General features: G+C 44.3%; 1 protein-coding gene across 1 annotated transcript in view; it reads right to left on the bottom strand.

Moving 5' to 3' along the window:
- Positions 1-1,807: 1,807 nt before the first annotated feature.
- The window catches only part of LOC115458688 (DIS3-like exonuclease 2), a gene marked incomplete at its 5' end in the record, with an annotated part of 95,153 nt that continues 75,093 nt past the window's right edge, over positions 1,808-21,867 (bottom strand). Inside the window, 7 exons of the mRNA XM_030188516.1 lie at positions 1,808-2,442; positions 4,333-4,434; positions 4,607-4,711; positions 4,957-5,087; positions 5,997-6,144; positions 16,817-16,903; positions 18,332-18,515. Coding sequence (XP_030044376.1) covers positions 2,338-2,442; positions 4,333-4,434; positions 4,607-4,711; positions 4,957-5,087; positions 5,997-6,144; positions 16,817-16,903; positions 18,332-18,515 — 862 coding nt within the window. The remainder of the gene's footprint in view (positions 2,443-4,332; positions 4,435-4,606; positions 4,712-4,956; positions 5,088-5,996; positions 6,145-16,816; positions 16,904-18,331; positions 18,516-21,867) is intronic.

The raw sequence follows: 21,867 nt of genomic DNA on the forward strand, positions 1-21,867 counted from the left end.
GTATGTAAAGCAGGTGCAGTATTGGGGGAACTTCGATAAAGGACACTAAAAATTAGATGCCCAAGACCTGTGCCCTAAGACAGTATTTTATAACGGAATCTGAGTGCCTACATTCCTCTTATATAATAGAGCGTAAGTTAGTACTTAAGCGTCAACATTTACATCATGTAAACAGAAGGTGTAAATGTTACCACCTAAATCTGGTACCTGGGTTTGGCGCCTACATGTGTGACCTGGCCACGCCCCATCCACATGCACACCCCCCCCCCCCCCCCTTTGTAGTTCTGCACTAAAGCCCCAATGCTCAAACCTCCAGCGCCATACTGAATAACGCCATAAAAATACTGCCGGAACAGCGCAGAATAACGCCCTAATGCTCAATGATAATGAGATGCAAATAGAGGTGTGCTCATAACTTTTAGCATTAGGGAGTGTGGCAGGAGGATTGTGCTTGGTGCACGTGCAGAAGAGATCTGCGGTAAGGTCAACTCCTGTACCTGGTAAAACCCGAATGAGAAGCTCACATTGGCGTCTGTTTTCTAATAAAGAGTTATACATTTTTTTTTTTAGCTTGGACACAATATTCAGACGCAGGAAACAGATGCCAATGAGTGCTTTCGCTTGGGTCTGCTGTTTCTCACAACCAGTGCTTAAAGGCTTGCATGGGCTGCCTTCTGCTTCCAAAAGCAATCAAAAACGGCAGATTTTGCAGAAAGAAGCATGAGAAATCCTCTCTTCCAACACCCTAACGCCTGCTCCGACCTGGCGTTATTTTTGCAGTGGTAAGGCAGTTTTGTTTCAGGCGCTCTTTTCGGAGGAATACAAAATGATCGTAAGCTTGACTGCATCTAACATAGTAACATAGTAAATGATGGCAGATAAAGACCTGAATGGTCCATCCAGTCTGCCCAACAAGATAAACTCATTTTACATGGTATGTGATACTTTATACCTGAGTTTGATTTGTCCTTGCCATTCTCAGGGCACAGACCGTAGAAGTCTGCCCAGCACTCTTGCACTAAGTTCTGAAGATTCTGGAATCCTAAAGAGTTACAAGATTCCGGAATCCCAGTTAGTAGCAACATTCCATGTAGAACCCCAGAGAGTAACATAGTAAATGACGGCAGATAAAGACCTGAAAGGTCCATCCAGTCTGCCCAACAAGATAAACTCATTTTACATGGTATGTGATACTTTATACCTGAGTTTGATTTGTCCTTGCCATTCTCAGGGAACAGACCGTAGAAGTCTACCCTGCACTGTTCTTGTACTAAAGGTTCTGAAGCTAATGTCGAAGCCCGTTAAAATTTACACTCCAGTCCATCCCTATCTATTCAGTCACGATCAGGGCGTAGACCGTAGAAGTCTGCCCAGCTCCCGTTTTGTTTCCCAATTACCGGTGTTGCCACCCAATCTCCACTAAGATTCCACGGAACCATTCCTTCTAAACAGGATTCCGCATGCTTTATGCGCTTGTTCTGTGCAGGTAGGTGCTAATGGCCTATAGCGCCTGTGTTTATTTTTGAGCACTGGGGTCTGAGGCACTAATTTCTAAAATAGCACCTGCCATTTACCCCTTTTTGAGCATCAAACTTGTGGTGCAATATACGAAATTAGAGGTATGTGCATAAATCATAACCCTGCCCGTGACCCACCCAAACCTCTCCCCTGAACATGCCTAAAGACGCAAACACATACAGCTAATTAAAAGTCGCTTATGTGCAAGGTAATTCTGCCAGAGGCCTTTTGCAAGCGCAAATCAGCATTTTTATGTGCAAACAAGGTTTATCAAATTACCTGCTCCCATACTGACCGTGTGCGTCCCCTGCAGATCCAGCAGCAGGAAAAGCAGTAAACACGCAGGAAGGTGAGCTGCGGCTCCTCAGACTTTATTACTACAGAAGACTGCAGAATATGGATGTCTGGGAAATCAGAAAGCGTCAGTACTCAGCGGAGGCCAATGTTACTCATGCAGCACCAGTGCTGAGCGACCCATCAGGAGCTTCTTTTATCCACTTACTGCCATTTGAAGTACTTAAAAACAAAATGAATCTATGAACAACAGAAGCTAAAATAACTAAGACCCTGATTTGATGAGGGAAAGGGTGGAGGATTCTAAAAATTAAAGCATTATTCATTCTTTCACCCCCAAACGAAAGCAACGTTACCAATTTCCAGTTCAGATTAAAAGTCAAACTGCAACCAAAAATGTGTCCTCCAGAAAATAAAAGTTAAAAATAATTCCATAAAAGTCCTTTAAAATGTCCTTGCAACAGTTCAGAGCACCTGGTTAAAACTGCCTTGGCAGGGTGAGGAAAGAGAAAACTGTCCCTGTGCTCACTCCTTGGGTATTTCGCCCGGTCTCTTCAGGGTGGCGCTGTACTTCAAAGGTACGCTCTCCGATTTCAGCACCACCTCCACCAGAGAAAAGATACTGATCACCTGCAGCCAGGAAACAGGATACAGCGGTCAGAAAGACAGCACAAGCAAATGGTGCGGTTCCACCTTGATCCAGCTAGTGAATAAAGGCCCTCGAAAACTATTTTGCTTTTCCCCTACCGCCTGACACATTTCACATCAACAGCAGGTACAAAGGTTGTGAATGTTGTGACTTGAGCACTTTATGCTTTCTAATCTTTCAAAGAGAAAAATGTGGTTAGTTCTATCCCAAACTTTGTGCAAAGTATACAGATTAAAGCAGCTGTCAAATTTACAGCTATACAGGCTACATGAAACCTGCCCTCTAGGAGTAAAGAACTAAGTATTTTTTCTGTGAAAGAGAAATTCAATTATCAGAAAGGAAGATAGAAACAAAGCGTAGAAAGAAAAGGAACATGGACAGTTCTTGAAAGACACTCTTCTAGATCTTGTGTGTCTAGGTTTTCAGAAAGCTTTTGGCGTAAGTACATAAGAGTTGCCATACTGGATCAGATCGACGGTCCAGCAAGCCGAGTAACCTGTTTCCAACAGTGGCCAATCCAGGTCACAAGTACCTGGCAAGATCCCAAAACAGTAAAACAGGAATAAACAGTGAACTCTGACAACTATGTCTTAATAATGGCTTATGAACTTTCCTTTTAGGAAATTAGCCAAACGTTTTTTAAACCCCGCTATGCTAACTGCTTTTACCACATTCTCTGGCAACAAATTCAAGAGTTTAATTACACACTGAGTGAAGAAATATTTTCTCCGGTTTGTTTTAAATTTACTACCTAGTAGCTTCATTGCGTGCCCCTAGTCCTAGTATTTTTGGAAAGGAGTAACAAGCGATTCACCTCTACCCGTTCCACTCTACTCAGTATTTTATTGACCTCTATCATATCTGCCCCTCAGCCATCTCCAAGCTGAAGAGTCCTAGTCACTTTAGCCTTTCCTCATAGGGAAGTCATCTCATTCTATTTATCATTTTTGTCACCCTTCTCTGTACCATTCCGCTATATCTTTTTTGAGATGCGGTGACCAGAATTGCACCATGGAGCAATACAAAGGCATTATAACGTTTTCATTTTTGTTTTCCATTCCTTTCCTAATAATTCCTAACATTCTATTTGCTTTCTTAGCCGCTGCTGCACACTGAGCAGAGGGTTTCAAAGTATCATCAATGATGACACCTAGATCCCTTTCCTCGTCGGTGACTCCTAATGTAGAATCTTGCATTACATAACTATAATTCGGGTTCCTGTTTCCCACATGCATCACTTTGCACTTGCTCACATTAAACGACATATGACATGTGCCATTTGGAAGCCCAGTCTCCGAGTCTCGAAAGGTCCTCTTGTAATTTTTCACAATCCTCTTGTGATTTAATAACTTTGAGTCATTGGCAAAATTAGTCACCTCACTAGTTATTTCCAGCTCTACATCTTGGGAACTTGGAAGACTGGGCGGCATCCAATTGATAAGGGGATGGGATTTGATACACCGCCTTTATGTAGTTACAATCAAAGCAGTTTACTTATTTTGTATCAGGGGTAATGGAGGGTTAAGTGACTTTCCCAGAGTCACAAGGAGCTGCAGTATGAATTGAACCCAGTTCCCCAGGATCTCAGGCTCCTGCACTAACCATTAGGCTACCTGCAAAGTTTAATGTGGACAAGTGCAAAGTGATGCAAATTGGGAAGAATAACCCAAATTATAGTTACATGATGCTGGGTTCCACAGTAGGAATCACCACCCAGGGAAAAGATTTCGGGGTCATTGTGGACTATATGTAGAAATCTTCTGCTCAGTGTGTGTGGCAGCGGAACCCAAAAAAGCACACAGAATGTTAGGAATTATTAGGAATGGGACGGAGAATAAAACAAAGAATATCATAACGCCCTTCCCACATACCTGGTGTACTGCTTCCTGTTCTGGTGTCTCGGGTTCCCAGATGAGGGTCAGTTCTGGCTTCTTTCCCACTTTTGTGAAATGGGACTCTAGAAGTGGCAAGGCCTGCCAACAGAGATATAATATAGCACGTTAGAAAAACGGGGTGACACAAATTCAAGAAAGACAGAGAGGAAGTCAAAGCTACACCGACTGAATCCACCAGGATTTTCTGTTCATAGACAATACTCTCTGCTCCCAGAATTTCTCCCCTCTAATACTTTCAGGTTGCTCTTACATTGCAGTAGACGCGTTTCTGAACTCCATATTTCAACACCAACACATCAAAGGCTTCGTTCAAGACTCCCATCACCATGGCTTCCGATTCCAAGGGGCCAGACTCCTGGGATAACAGTGCAAAGAGGCAGATATAATGCACAGCAATGCAAAGGTTCAACACACTGTGGCAAAAGCAAGTAAAAAAACACACTAACATACTTAAATTCTATTCGTTGTTTATTAACTGTACTATCTATCATTTTTATTGTATTAATAGTAGCACTGCAGTGTCAATCAGACAGCAATGAGAAACAGCTGAGACTCTGGAGATGAGAATGATCCAGTGGCCAACACCCAGTCAGGCCTCACCTTGACAAATACAGAGAAGAAGAGGTCGGTACTGAGCTCATGCACTCGCTTAGAAGCGGTCTTCCGGTCATTGCAGTGGTCTGCTTCTTTCTGAATTTCAGCTGCTGTCAGTCTCACGGGACTCCCACAGCCTGGAATGCAGAAACACATACGTTTGTTACAGTTTCATGAAGCATGTTTAGATCGTCACGTCCTCTTACCATTTCTAGCTTCATCTGTGGAACAAGACTCCAATTTCCAGGCTACAACTGGGAAGCCCCCTCCCCACCACTCTGAGAGTCCAGTACAGATTGCTATGACTGGTTACTTTAGACAAAACAGTACATAAGTATTGCCATACTGGAAAAGACCAAAGGTCCATCGAGCCCAGCATCCTGTTTCCAACAGTGGCCAATCCAGGTCACAAATACCCGGCAAGATCCCAAAAATGTATAAAACATTTTATAGTGCTTATCCCAGAAATAGTGGATTTTCCCCAAGTCCATTTAATAACGGTCTATGGACTTTTCCTCTAGGAAGCCGTCCAAACCTTTTTAAAATTCTGCTAAGCTAACCGCCTTTACCGCATTCTCTGGCAACGAATTCCAGAGTTTAGATGTTTGCCAATTCCTCTGCCTTTTTGGTGGAGAAAGCCCACTTTACTATAGCTAAGAAGTGCATCAGTACGAAGATACACTAACTGGACCTCGTGCTATTTGTTTTGTTCTCACACTGCCTACATACAAGGTCACAGGTCAGCCTCTGATCAATGGCGTTCCTAGGGGGGCTGACACCCGGGGAGAATCACCGATGCGCCCCGCCCCCCCCCCTGCGAAAAGACACCCCCCTCCCCCGGGTGCACGCCGCTGGGGGGGTGCCGCGTGCCGGTCAGCTTCGTTCGTTTCCATGCTCCCTCTGCCCCGGAACAGGTTACTTCCTGTTCCGGGGCAGAGGGAGCATGGAAACGAACGAAGCTGACCGGCGTGCACCCGGGGCGGACCGCCCCTTCCCCCTTGGTACGCCACTGCCTCTGATCCTTGCAGTTACTCTTCTAAACCTACCAATCGCTGCAGCAAGAAGACGGTGTACGATGACATCAGGAAAGCGTCGAATTGGTGAGGTGAAATGTGTGTACAGTGGCACATTCAGTGCATAATGTCGAAACTGAGTCTCATCCTTCAGGATTCCAGTGCAGAAGTACAACGCCATCTGAAACAGGACCAACAGGAAAACTCAGTACAAGACAAGGCATCACAAGGAGGGGAGAACGTCAAACAAAAAGGCAGAAGATACCCCAAAAGACACACAAAACAAACAAAAAAATGGGGAGCGACCAAAGAAATTCCAACACAAGGGCACGTTTATTCAAAAGTACACAAAAATAGAACGTTGACTCGATGCAGACCTGCGTTTCGGCATAAAACACGTCTGCCTCAGGAGTCAATACCATCTGTGAAGAAACAGTGTGTTTTAAGCCTGTAAAAGTTTCCTGCATTATGTTCTGAAGTGTATTACTCCTATTTGGCCAGCAGGTGGTGTTTCTTTGCTGTAAAGCTGTTACAGCGAACTGAAGGGTCCTTTTACTAAGGTGTGCCGGAAAAAATGGCCTGCGCTGTTGTAGGCGCATGTATTGGGCGCGCACAGGTCCATCTTTCAGTGCACCTGCAAAAAAGGCCTTTCTTTTTGGCCGAAAATGGACGTGCGTCAAAATAAAAATTAACAAATGTCCATTTTGGGCCTGAGACCTTACTGCCACCCATTGACTTAGCGTTAAGGTCTCACGCGTTAACTGGACAGTAATTGTCAGCACGTACACTGCCGATTACTGCCCGGTTAGAGCCACGCGGTAGAAAATGAAAAATATTTTCTGCTGCATGTATTGGACGCACATAAAAAATGGAATTACCGCCCGGGGCACGCGGTAGCCAGGCGGAAATTCCAAATTGACGTGTGTAGGTGCCCACACACCTTAGTAAAATGACCCCGGAGTGTTTTTCTTTAGTTTGACACAAACATTAAGCAAGAAACAGCATATATTTGAAATCTTGTCGACTGGGCTCTGATTGGCCTGGAGTTTGAAATTACCCAGCAGTTGTTGCTGGCTGTTGCTTCAGTCTTAGCTTGGGAGGAAAGAGAGACAGATCTCTTTCCTGAGGCTCGGTTGACTATATGTCCTGACCTTCCCAGGTATTGTTTAGACAGTATACAAATGTTTAGTTAGTGTTATAACTGATCCATATTTCAGTTACCGCTTGCACTATTTTGTTCCACTGTTCAATTTTTCAGACAACAATTTGTTTGTTGACTCTGCTGTCTGGACTGATAAAGAATCCTGGTGGATTGTGTGTTGAATCTGTGAGTGCTTTCAGGGAACTGTGGGACCACTGGGAGTGTGGCTCCAGTAACCTAGAAATCACTGGGGCTAATTTGAGAGCGGGAGAATCGCCCAGAGGCATTGTGACCCAGTCGGTGGGAGGAGGGTGTTAGCGTAGAGTACAAGCAGCAGGTGTAGGAGAACCTGAGCTGTGCTGGGGATACAGCCTCGAAGTGGCCAGACAGGTAGGTTAGGCGTCTTGTGAAACTATCAAATCAGCACTATGCAGAAACCAATCAGGAAACCAATGGAGAGATATAAACATAACACCATCAATAATCCTAACCGCTATTGCATGTCAGATGCCACAGACTGAACCACAAAAGTATATAGTGTCAAAAAGCAATGTGACAAACAAAATGCTCTAAAGAGCAGCGCTGATTTGATAGTTTGGGGAGAATGCCAGGCTATACCCAAGACCAAGCATTCAATAGCTACTAGAGAGGTGAATGCGCCTTACACAAACTGAAAATGGGATAACATCAAGTCATCAACTTATCTTCCAGGCCTACATTCAGGATTTCAATACTCAACAGTTGTTCATTTTTCTCCACTCATCCTCCCTTACTTTACCACCCTATGCCAGGCAAACACAAAGCTGGCTTTATTATTAGGCAGTTGCCTAGAGCAGCAACTTCCTGGTGGAATGAAAATAAAAGCTGAAGTCAAAGAAAACAGTTTTTCCTGACAGCCACACAAATTCAAAGCGTCAGCACAGCAGACTTTCACCCACAGGAAGGGCGAGCAATTTTCAAACACCCCATTTACCTGGAAATTGTCTTCATTAAGTACGTATGTATGTATGGGAAAGTTGCTTACCTGTAACAGATGTTCTCCGCAGACAGCAGAGGAATGCAGCCACACTGCCTGGTGGCAATCTATATGCAACCCTATCCTGATATTTCGGGCGTGCTCCTCCACTGCATGTCTCAAACATGTCTAAACCTTGTTTATAGCTAGGGGGGGAGCTCCAGCATGTCGGCTCCATCAATGACATCACCAGGTAGCATGCCTGCACATTCCCTGCATGGCTGCGGAATAAACTATACACATACATACATACGTGTACACACACACAGAGATATACATAAAAACAAATTTTAGTATTTAAAAGTATGATGTCCTATTATGTGGAGAGGTGATGTTGGAATGATCATGATTGTTCAGTTTAATTATCAAAATGTCAGGGGAAAGGGGCGCAAAGCTGACTCTTCACCCCGGCTACTTAATACTCTTGCACCTGCCCTGCTGAAGTGACCTCTTTTTTTTCCAACAAACATCACAGCAAAACCTGCATACGAATGGCCTCTATTTATTTAGCTCACTTATAATGGGTTACAGGATTATATATATAACAAAAATTAAAACAAATAACAATACAAGTGTAACACAAACATAAAACATTAAAACACTAACATAAAACATTAAACTACAGAAAATATCAAATATACCACATTCTAATATAATAATTTGTACCGTCAATGTACAAATGGCTGGCTGGCTGGGTTCGTAACATCCTGACGTCAGCAAGCCTCCAGCGTTCGTTCTCTTCCCTCTCACTGTCTCGCCCTCGTGTAAAGACGAAATGACGTCAGAGGGTGGAACAGAGAGATGGAAGGGAACGCTGGAGACGAGCTGACGTCAGGATGTTACGAACACAAGCAAGACAAGTGGAGGCACGGAATGCTGGACATGGAGGGGAGGACAGAATCAAGGGGCATCGAGGGGAGGAGAGGGCAGGACAGAGGAGAATCGACATGGATGGGAGGAGAGGACAGAATCGCGGGACACAGATGGGAGGGCAGGGCAGAGGAGAATCGCTGGACACGGAGGGAATGGGAGGCAAGGGGAGAATTGCAGGACATGGAAGGTAGGGCAGGGCAGAGGATAATCGTTGAACATGGTGGGGAGGCAAGGGCAGAGGACAATCGCTGGACATGGAGGGGAGGCCAGGGCAGAGGAGAATCGATGGACATGGATGGGATGGGAGGACAGGAGAGAATCGTGGGACACGGATGGGAGGGCAGAGACGAATCGCTGGACATGGAGGGGAGGGCAGGGCGGAGGAGGATTGCTGGACATGGAGGGGAGGCCAGAATCGCGGGACGCAGAGGGGATGGCAGGGCACAGGAGAATCGCTGCACATGGAGGGGAGGTCGGAATCGCGGGATACAGAGGGGAAGGAAGAATCGCTGGACATGGAGGGGAGGGCAGGGGAGAGAGGAGAAATCGCTTTGACGAGAGCTTTAAAAACATAATCACCATTACAAGATAGCCTTGCTAGCGCCCATTTCATTTTCTTGAAAACGGGTCTTTTTTTACTAGTAATACAATAATCATCATAGAAATCTCAGAATCTGACGGAATCTTTCTTTCAAAAAAATCAATAAAAACAAGAAGGTTTTAATAGTTTTATGAAACTCCAATAAATTAGTCTGTAAGATAACGGAATTGTATTCCATGAAAAAGCAATGGAACAAGAGTATGCGTGAAAGCAGACACACTCAAGTTGAAAAACTCTGGTGGGGGAAGAGAAAAACATGTCACTCTGAGGGCACAAAGGATGATTAAGAACATAAATTACCAGATTCCTCAAAAAATATTTAGGTACCATCCCACAGTTAAATGCTAAAACCGACAGTTTAAAAGAACAGCGCTTCTCAACTGCGAGCCAATGCAAAGAATGAAGGCTAGGTGTAACATGACTATACAAACTAGAAATTGTTTCTAGGTCTCTGCCTGCTCAACGCTTGATAATGCATTGCAATAGTCAAGGGGAGAAATCAGGTAGGCGTAGACTGACTGGGCTAAATCAGCCATAGAAAAATAGGAATGGATCCTATGAAGTTGATGAAGATGGTAGGAGGCGGCACTGGCTACATGTGAAATATGATTTTCAGAAGACAACCCCGCATCTAATTCAACTACTTAACTACATATTTGATCCTTTGCAAATATAGTAGATCCATCCCACATCAAAACAGGATGAGGGTAAGAACAACTTTCTCTATGAACTCACAAAAAGAGGAATTTAATTGAACTTCAATACCATTCAATACCATTCAGTTCTTAATTGAAGTCAGACAGGTTAATAACTTCTCTAGTTGATCTCCTTAGGCAGAGCATACGGGAATATATAACTGGGTATCATCAACAAAAGTGTGAATACGAATACCATGACTCAAAACAATATCAATCACAGGTCTTAAATAAAGATTAAGAAGCAAGGGTAACAAAACAGCACCTTGGAGAGCTCCCAATATCAAGGGTTTAGGTTTCGAAAGCTCAGAACCTACCAAAACATGTTAACAGCTATCCTCCAAAAACATCTAATCGTGATAGAGCTTTGTCACAGATCAATACTAGATAAAATAGAACGTTCCAAAGTATCAAAAGCAGCGCCAAGAGAACATCAGTCCCCCTTGTCTAATATTTCCAACAATCATCAACAATATCCATCAGTGCTATAAAGTTTCCAAAAACCAGATTGAAAATCAGAAAGCACATCCTGTTCTTCAGCAAAATCAAGCACCACTTCCTCTTGTGACAAATAATCAAAGCTGTCTAGCGCAATTTCAGGGATTCAGTGCTATGAAAGAGAAATACGCCTCAGTCTCACACTTCCCATTTCTTTTCTCTTCCAGTCAAGACCCAGTTGCATCATTTCTAGATTAAATCTGTTTAGGTCCCTTTTCCCTGAACTGAGCAGCTTATAATGTCGCTCGTATGCTGGTGATTGACTTAGATAATGGGCTGGTAAGCATCCTATGGTGTTAAAACAAGTAAGAACGCAGTCTCACCTGCTCAGTCTGTGGTCTCTGTGCATTAACTGAATGGGTAAAATAATTCTGATCAGCAAACGGAGCAGACACAGGCTGGAAGGCAACACAGCGGGAAATCCAACAACCTCATTTTCACAAATTAACTTTTAGCAGCTTTCAATTAATGTTCCTAAATGTGGCACAGTGTCCCCTCAGGAAATGGAGTTTCAAGAAACCATATAATATTTACTTTCACTGCAACTTCCTCCTGCTCCTTTGATCTTTCAGCTCAACCTGAACCACCCTGTCATTCACAACTATTCACTGGGTTTTGTCCTCTGATTTTACACCCTACTTCAAAACTCAGTCCAGCTTCTGCAGCAACGTCCTTTCTGGGGTCATAAAGTGGAGCTCAACTACTTTAGGCTCTACGTTTGGCCACAAGGTGTCACCTTTGAGTGAGGGCCACAAATCCCTCCCCAAGGGCCTCTGCAGCATCCCTATCTCCAGCAAGCCTAAGTCTTTAGCATGGTATTTTTACTACTAATAATAATTTCTATAGTGCTACTAGACATACACAGCACTGTACACATCATATGCAGGTACTTTCTCTATCCCTAGGGGACTCGCAATCTAAGTTTTTGTACCTGAGGGTTAAGTGGCTTGCCCAAGTTCACAAGGAGCTGCAGTGGGAATTAAACTCAGGTCGCCAGGCTCAAAGCCTGCTGCACTAACCATTAGGCTACTCCTCCAATCACAGCACCTGTCCCTTGAGCCACCAAATTTAGAGGCTGGTGGGTGTGTCTGTAACAACTTTGCTGTGTCCCTGTTTTAACAGTGGCACAGGAAGGCTAAATCTCCTCTTTCTATATAATGTGATTTTCCTCCAAAGTCTGACCTTTCAATAACACTGGGCATTTAGCACACACATCTGGGGTTCTTCTAATTTTTCTATTACAGCCGTCCTTTAACCATATGTTCTAACTGAAATCTTACAAAATTTAACCAGTACAAACAGAGAGTAGAGTCTGCCCAAAAAATTACCAACAAAGCTCCCTTCCCGACATCTTTTCTCATCCTCAGCAAAATGCATGAGAGAGAGAGAGAGAGAGAGAGAAGGAAAGCGTAAGGTAAAGTGAGAAATACAAAACAACCTTATGCATTCTACAGTCTACTGACAGAAGAGTAAAGGATCTTCTGGACAGACCTTCCCTGCAAGCAGTTCCTGTACTGGGATTCAAAGCTGGCTGGAACCCAAGCATTCGCAAGTCAGCTGGTTTTGCCACAGGTGGAGAAACCTTCCCATGTCTGGTGAGCTGCAGTGGACTCAGGGGAGCATAAGAGAGAATTGTGCTTCTTCCAGGTGCTGGGCAGCACACCACGAGCCCCCTCAAAATCTTGCAAAGGAAGTACAGTAGTGCCTGAACAGCCTGGCCCTGGCCTGCACCATTACTGGACTGCATCTGCCATGTTCACTAAGAGGCATATTTTCAAAGCACTTTGGGAGGCTAAGTTCCATAGGTTTCTATGGAACTTTGGGAGGCTAAGTGCTTTGAAAATGAGCCTCAGAGTATCTTGAAATTATCAGGCGTGAGTCAGTCCAAGTGACATTTAATGTGAGCAAGTGCAAAGTGATGCATGTGGGAAAGAGGAACCTGAACTACAGCTACGTGATGCAAGGTTCCACATTAGGAGTCACCGAGCAGGAGAGGGATCTAGGTGTCATCGTTGACGATACGTTGAAACCACATCTCAAAAAAAGATATAGTGGAATTAGAAAATGTATAGAGAAGGGTGACAAAAATGATAAAGGGGATGGGACGACTTCCCTATGAGGAAAAGCTAAAGCGGCTGGGGGTCTTCAGCTTGGAGAAAAGGCGACTCAGGGGAGATATGATAGAGGTCTATAAAATAATGAGTGGAGTGGAACGGGTAGATGTGAAGCATTTGTTTACTCTTTCCAAATTACTAGAACTAGGGACACGCAATGAAGCTACAAAGTAGTAAATTTAAAACAAATCAGATATTTCTTCACTCAATGTGTAATTAAACTCTGGAATTTGTTGCCAGAGAATGTAGTAAAAGCAGTTAGCGGGGTTTAAAAAAGGCTTGGCTATCTTCCTAAAAGAAAAGTCCATAAGCCATTATTAAGATGGACTTGGGAAAAATCCACTGCTTATTTCTAGGATAAGCAGCATAAAATGTATAGTACTGTTTTGGGATCTGGCCAGGTACTTGTGACCTGGATTGGCCACTGTTGAAAACAGGATGCTGGGCTTGATGGACCTTTGGTCTGTCCCAGTATGGCAATCATGTTCTTGTCTTTTCTTGATAGCAGCAGCAGGTGAGACAGGTTTCCACGTAGAAGTTTCTTTGCTCATATTGCACTGAGGACTCCCGATCACTTAATGAAATGCTTTGCAGATGGATTAGGTATGACAAGTCAGTGATATGGCTACTGCAGTACAGCCTTAGGTTAAGAGGGTAAAAGGAACAAAAGGGGTAATTTAGTAACTAAGCAGACAACAAACAACACATACCACACACTTTGTCCTGAGCAGTTACTAGAGGGTTTTCAAAATGTTTCCCAACATGGCCAACATAAATATCCCGGGTTACTTTACACATGTGCAGGTAAACATCAAGCCTGCCCCAGAAACATTTCCATTCGGTTTATGCGCACACAGGCTGAACGCTGATAAATTTATGTGCTTAGAGGCCATCTATGTGAGAAGCCCCAAAACACACCTACTTCAAGTCTATTTTATAAAGGCAACACAAGTACCTATGTGCTCCCAGCACCAACCCCCACGGAGTACAAAGTTACTGGCATTGTTTTTCAATTTTTGTTGTATTTGAATGTTTTATTTTTATTTGTTGCATGTTTTATGTTTTAATTTACATTTCACTTATGCTGTTTGTTAGTGGCTCAGAATGCAAGATAGGCAAGCTATAACATTCCTTAAATATAAAATCTTGTCTGTCTTCTGAATTCTTTTCCTGATTTTCTTTCTCATTGCCTCTCAGCTTGCTCTTCTCCATCTTTGTCTTTTATTTCCCCTCTCAGTCTCTAATTTCAATCTCCCCCTTCTTTTCGACCTTTCCTTTCTCTCACTCTGAATATCTAGCAAGCCTTTCCAGCCTCTCTCCATTTCTCACTCTCTCTGATTCTCAGCTGCAACTCTACCATCCTGCCTTATATTTCCACTTTCCTTTTTCAGTCCCTCCTTCATCTTTCCCTCACCGCTTTCCCTTGTGCTGCTTCAGCCTCAGTCATTCCCCCTCTATGCACATGCTCAACCTCTCTCTAGGTGCCAACCTCCAGCGTTAACCATCTTTCCTGAGTGTTACCACAGCATCAATCTATCATTCTCCTTCTTTGATCTATTAGTGTCAACAAACAGCCGTATAAAGTCCCAGACTCAACTGTTTTCCCCTACTGCCTCTCCAGGTCTCAGTGATCTATTCTCATTGAACCATTCCATAGCCTGAATATGCCCTCCCCCCCACCCATCCAGTATACCCCTCGCCTCTTCCCTCAGTCTCATCTGTCTTTCTCCACTGCCTCGTCCAGTCTCAGTTGATCTCTTCTTGATAAACCATTCCCCAGCCTTAATTATGCTCCCCCCCCCCCCCCCCACCCCCGGTCAAAGACTCGACTGCTAACAACTGAACATAACTGACAGTATCTATGTGGAAGCTGAAGGAGCATTGGGCACCCAGCATTCCCCTTGCCACTTCTGCAGACTTTCAGAAACCAGTGCTTCAATCAGAGAGGACAGCGGGACCAGCACGAGGAATATGGGCATTCCTTCAATAGCCCTAATGTAGATACTTTCAGACTCTTTGCTGTACTTTGTTGTTATAGGGTTTCTGGTGCAGCATTGGTGGGCTGGATACTGCCTTTGAGCCATACTTTGGGGATCTCAGCTTTGAAGGACCAAGAAGAGATGTTGTAGTACATAAGCTTTCTGGATCTCACATCTAAAGATGAGATGCGTGTGGTCCTGAAAATTAATGTGAGAGAAAGACATGGACAACACACGCATGCTACCATATATATTTTTTCAACTATGAAAATATTGAAATACCACTGCCCTTACTCCTCTCTCTCTGCTTCAGAATCCTTGGCCTTAAAAGGCTGAAATAAAATCCACCCTAGAGTTGGCTGCATGCTCTGATTGGTGTGTACATACTCCAGGCTCCTGTTAGGGTGAAAGGTGCTATAAAACGTCAGACTAAGGGTGACCAGCAGCACGATGTCTGACCTTTCTACCACATCACATCAAGGGAGGAAGAAGGAAAACTGAGGAGTCCAGGACCCTCCTTCAAAGGCCCTGCCAATATTATTCTACATGCTGAGAGCTCTGGTTTACATCTTGGGCAACAGCAGTCAATAGGCTGTGAAAATAAAAACTGGAAAGACAGCCGCAGCGCTTACAACTCAAGTTCCGTTTTCTCATTTGAAGCATGACTAGAGCAATGGCGGAACACTTCAGTTTAAATACAGTAAGGGATGCTAGTTCCAATGTTTAAAAGCCCTACACCTTCCCCAGGCTGAGAGGGATACGTTAATACAGTAAATGAAAACACAAAGTCCTGTCCTCACGTCAACTTCAATCTACTACTACTATTTAACATTTCTAAAGCGCCACCAGGGTTACGCAGCGCTGTACAATCTAACAAAGAAGGACAGTCCCTGCTCAAAGGAGCTTATAATCTAAAGGACGAAATGTCAATTTGGGAGAGTCAAGATTTCCTGAATAGAGGTATAATGGTTAGGTGCTGAAGGCGACATTGAAGAGGTGGGCTTTGAGCAAGGATTTGAAGATGGGCAGGGAGTTTATTCCAAGCATAGGGTGAGGCGAGGCAGAAAGGGCGGAGCCTGGAGTTGGCGGTGGTGGAGAAGGGTACTGATTTGTCCTGTGAGCGGAGGTTACGGGTAGGAGCGTAAGGGGAGATCATATTCATGCACCTTTCTGACTTGAAATACAATTTTAAGTTAGTCCCAGTTACTCTGTCTTATCTGTCTATAGGTTCCACCTCCACTTCCACCCTAGGCTGTCTATTAAGATGTTTCATTGTATATTGTGTTGACATTGTAAGTAGCAAACTATGTCGTATTATGAACTGTTTGAATATTTTTACTGCAGTAATTGTATGTTGCCTATGTCTGGCTTATTCTTGCTGTACACCGCCTTAGGTGAATTTCTACAAAAACATGGTAAATAAATCCTAATAAATAGTATTATTTCTTGATTTCTTTTGCAGGTTTTGCCATGGTTTTTGTTTAGCTAGCGTGCTACGAGCCTTCATCCCCCACTGCTTTGTAACTCCTCTCTCATCTAGCCCAGTTACTGCGAAGACAGTAGCTGAGCTTTAGAGTCAGCAACAAGGAGCTGCTGTTGATTTATGGCTGCGACTCCCTTCCCACAAGCACTGTGAACTTTGCTTCCATAGCATCCCTTGCCAGCTTAAAAAATCAGAAGAAACCAAGCCAGTGAAAGCAGAGTGTTCCAGCTTCCAGTCCAGCTAGAACAGGCAGAAGAAATCAAGCTCAGAACAGTTCCCGGTTGGCGAGCTGGCAGAAATTCACCACCGCTTCTTATCTATCGCATTGGGGCCTCAAACATGTAAGGTCACAGGGATTCATTTCTTGCATAGATTGGGAGCATGTGTTAAACACAGGAAACTGCCTTATCTGCACTGGTTGGATGTGAAGGTTAAGGACATGGAGCCCCCTTACCTGCATTGGTCGGGAGCACATGTTGGTCAGCACTTCCTTTCGAGCCACTGCATATTTATCTGTCCCAACTGCTTCATTCAAGCTTTTCTGGAAAAAAGGCAAAAAGATAAGTACAACTTCCATTCTCCAGCATTTCAAAAGCCAACAAAGTGGCATAGCTTTTATGTCTTGGTTCCTTGCCTTTTTTGTTATTGGTCATTGCCTCTCTGGCACAGTCTGCCACCTTCAGCCTGGCCTGCAGGATCTGATAGCTAATTACCTGCCTGCTAAGTGAGCCAACACTTTTCAAATATCCTGTTTTAAACCAAAACATGGCCCCTGGAAGAGGGAACGCGAGAGAAGCCTCTCATGGACAGATCCAGAAGTATACAGCAGGACGGCACATACTCTGGAAGAAGGGCGGAGCCTAAGAAGTCTGGGAGGGATGAAAAGATTGAGGGTGCCTCCCCCGCGGGTAGGAGGTTCAGACCCATGTCCAGCGACAACTGGTCTCTTAGGACATCGGCAAAATTGAAACCTCTGGATATGAGCTATGAACAAAAATACCACTAATTTCAGTGCATTTAGACACAGAAAGGAAATTTACTTTTTTTTCTTTTGCTACAAATGAACCAGTATTTACCAACTCAAAATCATGGCCAAATAACTCAGTTTACTGAATCAATATGCTTAGTTTTACTCAAACCCCAAGAGATGGTTTCTTGACATAAGCAGAAAGTGGTAACTTGGCCTTTTGTCCTTCTTCTCTTTTGCCTTATGCTAGGCGATTTTTTTAAGTCAATGTGGCAGAGGCGTATGTAGACCTGCCATTTTGGGTGGGCCCAGAGTTAACCTGGGTGGGCCCTTCCCACCCCCACCCCTGTACATACATACAATATAGTGTTTTTTTTTTTAATGACCTGATGTCTGCCCATTTCTCTCTGAACCCCCTCCCCCGGTCCTACCTCAGAGCCGTTGCCCATTGCAATTCCTATAGGCAACCTGCGCCAGCCCTGCAGACTTCTCTCTACCACATTCCCACCAAAAAAACAAGACGTGACATCATTGAGGGCAGGACATGATAGAGAGAGGCCTGCAGGGCTGGCGCAGGATGCCGTCAGCAGTAGCTCTGAGGTAGACTGGGAGGGGGCAGATGCCAGGCCACAAGTGAAGAGGGAGAGAGAGTAGTGAGGTGCTGCCACTGAAGAGTTTTGGGGGCTTCATGGGCTGCTGACTGGGTGGGCCTGAGGCAAGAATGGGTGGGCCGGTGTCCACCCAGGCCCACCCTTAGCTATGCCACTGCAATGTGGATAAAACACTTTTTTACCAATATAAATTGCTCTTTCCATACAGCCCACCTTCAAAGTGGGTAATAGTGAATTTTATCCCATTGTTACCATGTACAGTGGCCATTAAAAACACACACACACAAAGATTTCCAGGTCACAGACCACCGACAATGCCGTGCAGCACCCCCCCCCCCTCCCCCTTGAGTTCCGGACTCATGGTATATGTCGAGCATGGCGCAGTACTCACATGGAGATCTCCAGCACTACTGAAGTCAATGTTTAAGCCCATCTGCTCACAGAACTCCATCAGGTCTTCAAGCATTTTAATCTTTGGTGGTGGGTGACAGCGCAGCAGTGCCTGACCCTGGAAGGAACGATAGATTTTGTGGGCAACTGCCATGTTTGCCAACAGCATGAACTCTTCAACTAGCCTAGAATCCAAGAAAGAAGGAGATCAGACAGGGACGTGCAAACTTTGCATGTACACATGGAACCACCAACATAGTTAACATAATATCACAAGACCGTTACATGTTTTCTGATACCTCTGTGGGAACATGAAGAACTACAGCACATGATAGAGTTGATGCTTCTACAGTCAGATAAATCCCAAATGAGGAGCCTCATGGCAAAACACAAGGCATTTCAGGGGGTGGGGGGAAGGGAGGGAAAGAGGTCAGTAGCCATCCTTGGAGTTTGCAACTGAATGCTTGTAAATAAAAAAGCTACTAAGTAATAAATGTAAAACAACCCAGAGATAATATTTCTTCACTCAACGCATAATTAAACTCTGGAATCTGTTGCCAGAGAATGTGGTAAAAGCAGTTAGCTTAGCAGGGTTTAAGAAGGTTTGGCTAATTTCCTAAAAGAAAAGTCCATATACCATTATCAATATGGACTTGGGAAATGTATTGTACTGTTCTGGGATCCTGCCAGGTACTTGTGACTTGGACTGGCTACTGTTCAAAACAGGATACTGGGCTTGATGGACCTTCGGTCTGTCCCAGTATGGTAACACTTATGTTCTAAGCTAAGCCAATTTTCAATTTTGTTCCCAAACAATGGAATTCTTATAAAATGTTATTTGAAATGTTGATGAATAAATGGTGTCAAAGGGTGTTCTTTTTAGTGTTATGATTAGAATTTAATTGACATATACCAATGCTGTCAGAGTCGTTTTAACCACTCATGGGGTCCTGGGCCAATTTTTATGGATGGGCTACCAATCCCCCACCCCCTTAGGTCCTCTTCACCCCCTGGTTCAGCGGCACAGCTTCCTTAGCCAGATAAAGGTACAGAGCCACTGACTAGGTCATGCCCTGATGGCTCTGCTACTTGTGTCCCTCTGAAACAGAAGTCCAGCTCAGAAGGGGCAGGCCCAGCAAAGCTATCTGTGGTGCAGCAGTGCAGCCTAGACAACAGCTCCATGCCTTTAAATAGCTTTTTCTTTTTTTTTTTTCTGGAAGCAGTGGGGGAGTTGGTGGGTAAGGAAGCTGCTAGACCAGGGTAAGAGAGTAGAGGGAAAGTTTATGTTGGACCAAGGTGCACAGATGCCAAGGGTGAGATTTACCACCCCAGTGAGTGAGAATGAAGGCCAATGAATGAGGTTTTTCTTGCAGTGCATTTGGGGTGTAAATTTGGCATGGCGGTAATGAGGAAGGGTTTCTGGCTACTCTTATTGACAAACAATACCTTCATATGCTGTGAAAAATGGATTTCTGCATCGTGAATGACACTTAAATTCACTTATTTCAAACACTTACCAACACTAAACTACATATACAACTATGTAAATAAATTCAGCTGTATTTAATGATCCCGCATAAGGAAGTGTGTCTCATAATTTACCCCTGATCAGACACCATCTCAACACAGAGCAGATCCTTCAAAATGTTCTAAAATTCTCTCTGAAGTTATAACAAACTAAAATTATATTAAAGTTTTGATGTCACCTGAGTAAGGGCAACACACAATCCCTCCACTGCAAAAACATACTCAGAAGCAGAACCAAAAGCAGTAACTCACGGGACTCAAAGACCAACAACCTTATCCATGAAAAGGCAGCACTGTAAATATTACACTGGGCAACAGACCTCCTAGAGAGAACTGCTTCAGAGCTCTACAGACTAGCAGACCACCACACCGGTCACAAGTGCAAAATAAAGACTGATGAAACCAGGGACTGCAGACCAGTAATAGCGACATGAAGGCAAACAAACAAGACTAAACTGAAAACCTCAAGAGGTCAGACTCTGAATTATACAGCAATTCTAGAGAAACAGAAACCAGAAAAGCATATTCCTTTGCCATTCACTTTGGTCCTAGCAACTCTTTTCTGCCTTTTTCCTCTCTTTGCAGGGTCTCCTGTCCATCTGACATTTCTTCTCTCCATGTTCACCATTCATCTCCTCTGCATTCTTATCTATTTTGTCCAGCATTTCTCCTCTGACCCTATCTTGCCCTGTCCAACATTTCCCCTCTGTCCCTCATCACCCCTCTGATGTTGTTATCCCTTTACTAGCATCATCCCCTTGCCCAGCATTGCCCCTCTGTGTCCCACTGTCCTTATCCCTTCCCCATCCAGCATTGCTCCTCTATGTTCTATTGTCTTCTTCCTTGTCCCTATGCTCAATCCCTGTCAAGCATCTCTTCTCTGAGTCCCTGCCCCTCTCCGTGTTCAGCTTCTCCCCTTCCTTCCATATCCCCCACTCTGGGGCTAGCATCTCTCCCTCTGTCTTCCCTGACCACCAAAGCTCCATGGTCCGCATCTCTCTCTCCCTCCCTCCCTGGGTTCATCATCCCCCTCCCCCTCTTTCCGGTCTCTCTTTCTCTTCTCTCCTGTTCCCCCTCTCAGGTCTAACATCTCTTCTCCTCTCTTCCCCTCCCCCATTTCAGTCTTCTCCTCTCTCATTCCTCCTCTCTCCCCCCCTCCGAGTCCAGCATCTCCCCCTCCCCCCAGTCTTTCAATCTTCTCTTCTGTTGCCAGCTGCAGCTGCCTTCTTGCTCACTGGTAAAAGCAGCCCTGAATGCTGTGTGTTATGTGCATTTTGTAGTAGTATAATTTATTCATTAGTATACAAATATGCTAAATGTGGCTTAAATATGCCCAGGGATTCTATTTTAATCAGTTGGATATTATTTCCCTTGACTTTAATGAACTTCTCCATATTCTTGTGTACTGTTTTGCAAGGTCGTCTCCTGTACACGACTTCCATTTTTCAGGTCCTCTGTTTGCCATTATGGTGTAGTGAGAGCTCAGTAAACAGTTCGGAGGGTAAGAGTATTTTGCTATTACCATGTACATATTACAGCCTCCTTTGTACACTTTAATACGCATGGTTAGGTATTTTTAGCGTGCGCAAGTTGAAGTTCAGTGCATAGGATCATACTCTGCCTTATTTGGTACGGGGCTTTTTCCTGGGCAGAGAATGGGGAAAACTTTTCAAATAAGACAGTAAGGGGTCGATATTGAAAATATTTCCTGGCCAGTTAAATTGCTTCTTCGGGGCTAACCAGTCATATTCAGCAACACTTAACCGGACAGTGCCACGCAAAACTGGCTATTTTGGGAGCGTTCCAAGGGCAGAGTCAGCGCTTGGCTGGTTATGTGCCAATGCTGAGTACTTAACTGGCCAAGGTCACCGCATAAATAGGACCAGATAAAACTCAGTCCTAGCTTTAGGCAGTTTAACGTAGCCAGTTAAGTGCTGAATATCGCACTTAAGCATCTACGTTTTTGCCAGCTCCGTAAACCCAGAAATTCAACGCTGGAGCCCGGATACT

The sequence above is a fragment of the Microcaecilia unicolor genome, unplaced genomic scaffold, assembly GCF_901765095.1.
Source record: "Microcaecilia unicolor unplaced genomic scaffold, aMicUni1.1, whole genome shotgun sequence".
Taxonomy (NCBI): domain Eukaryota; kingdom Metazoa; phylum Chordata; class Amphibia; order Gymnophiona; family Siphonopidae; genus Microcaecilia; species Microcaecilia unicolor.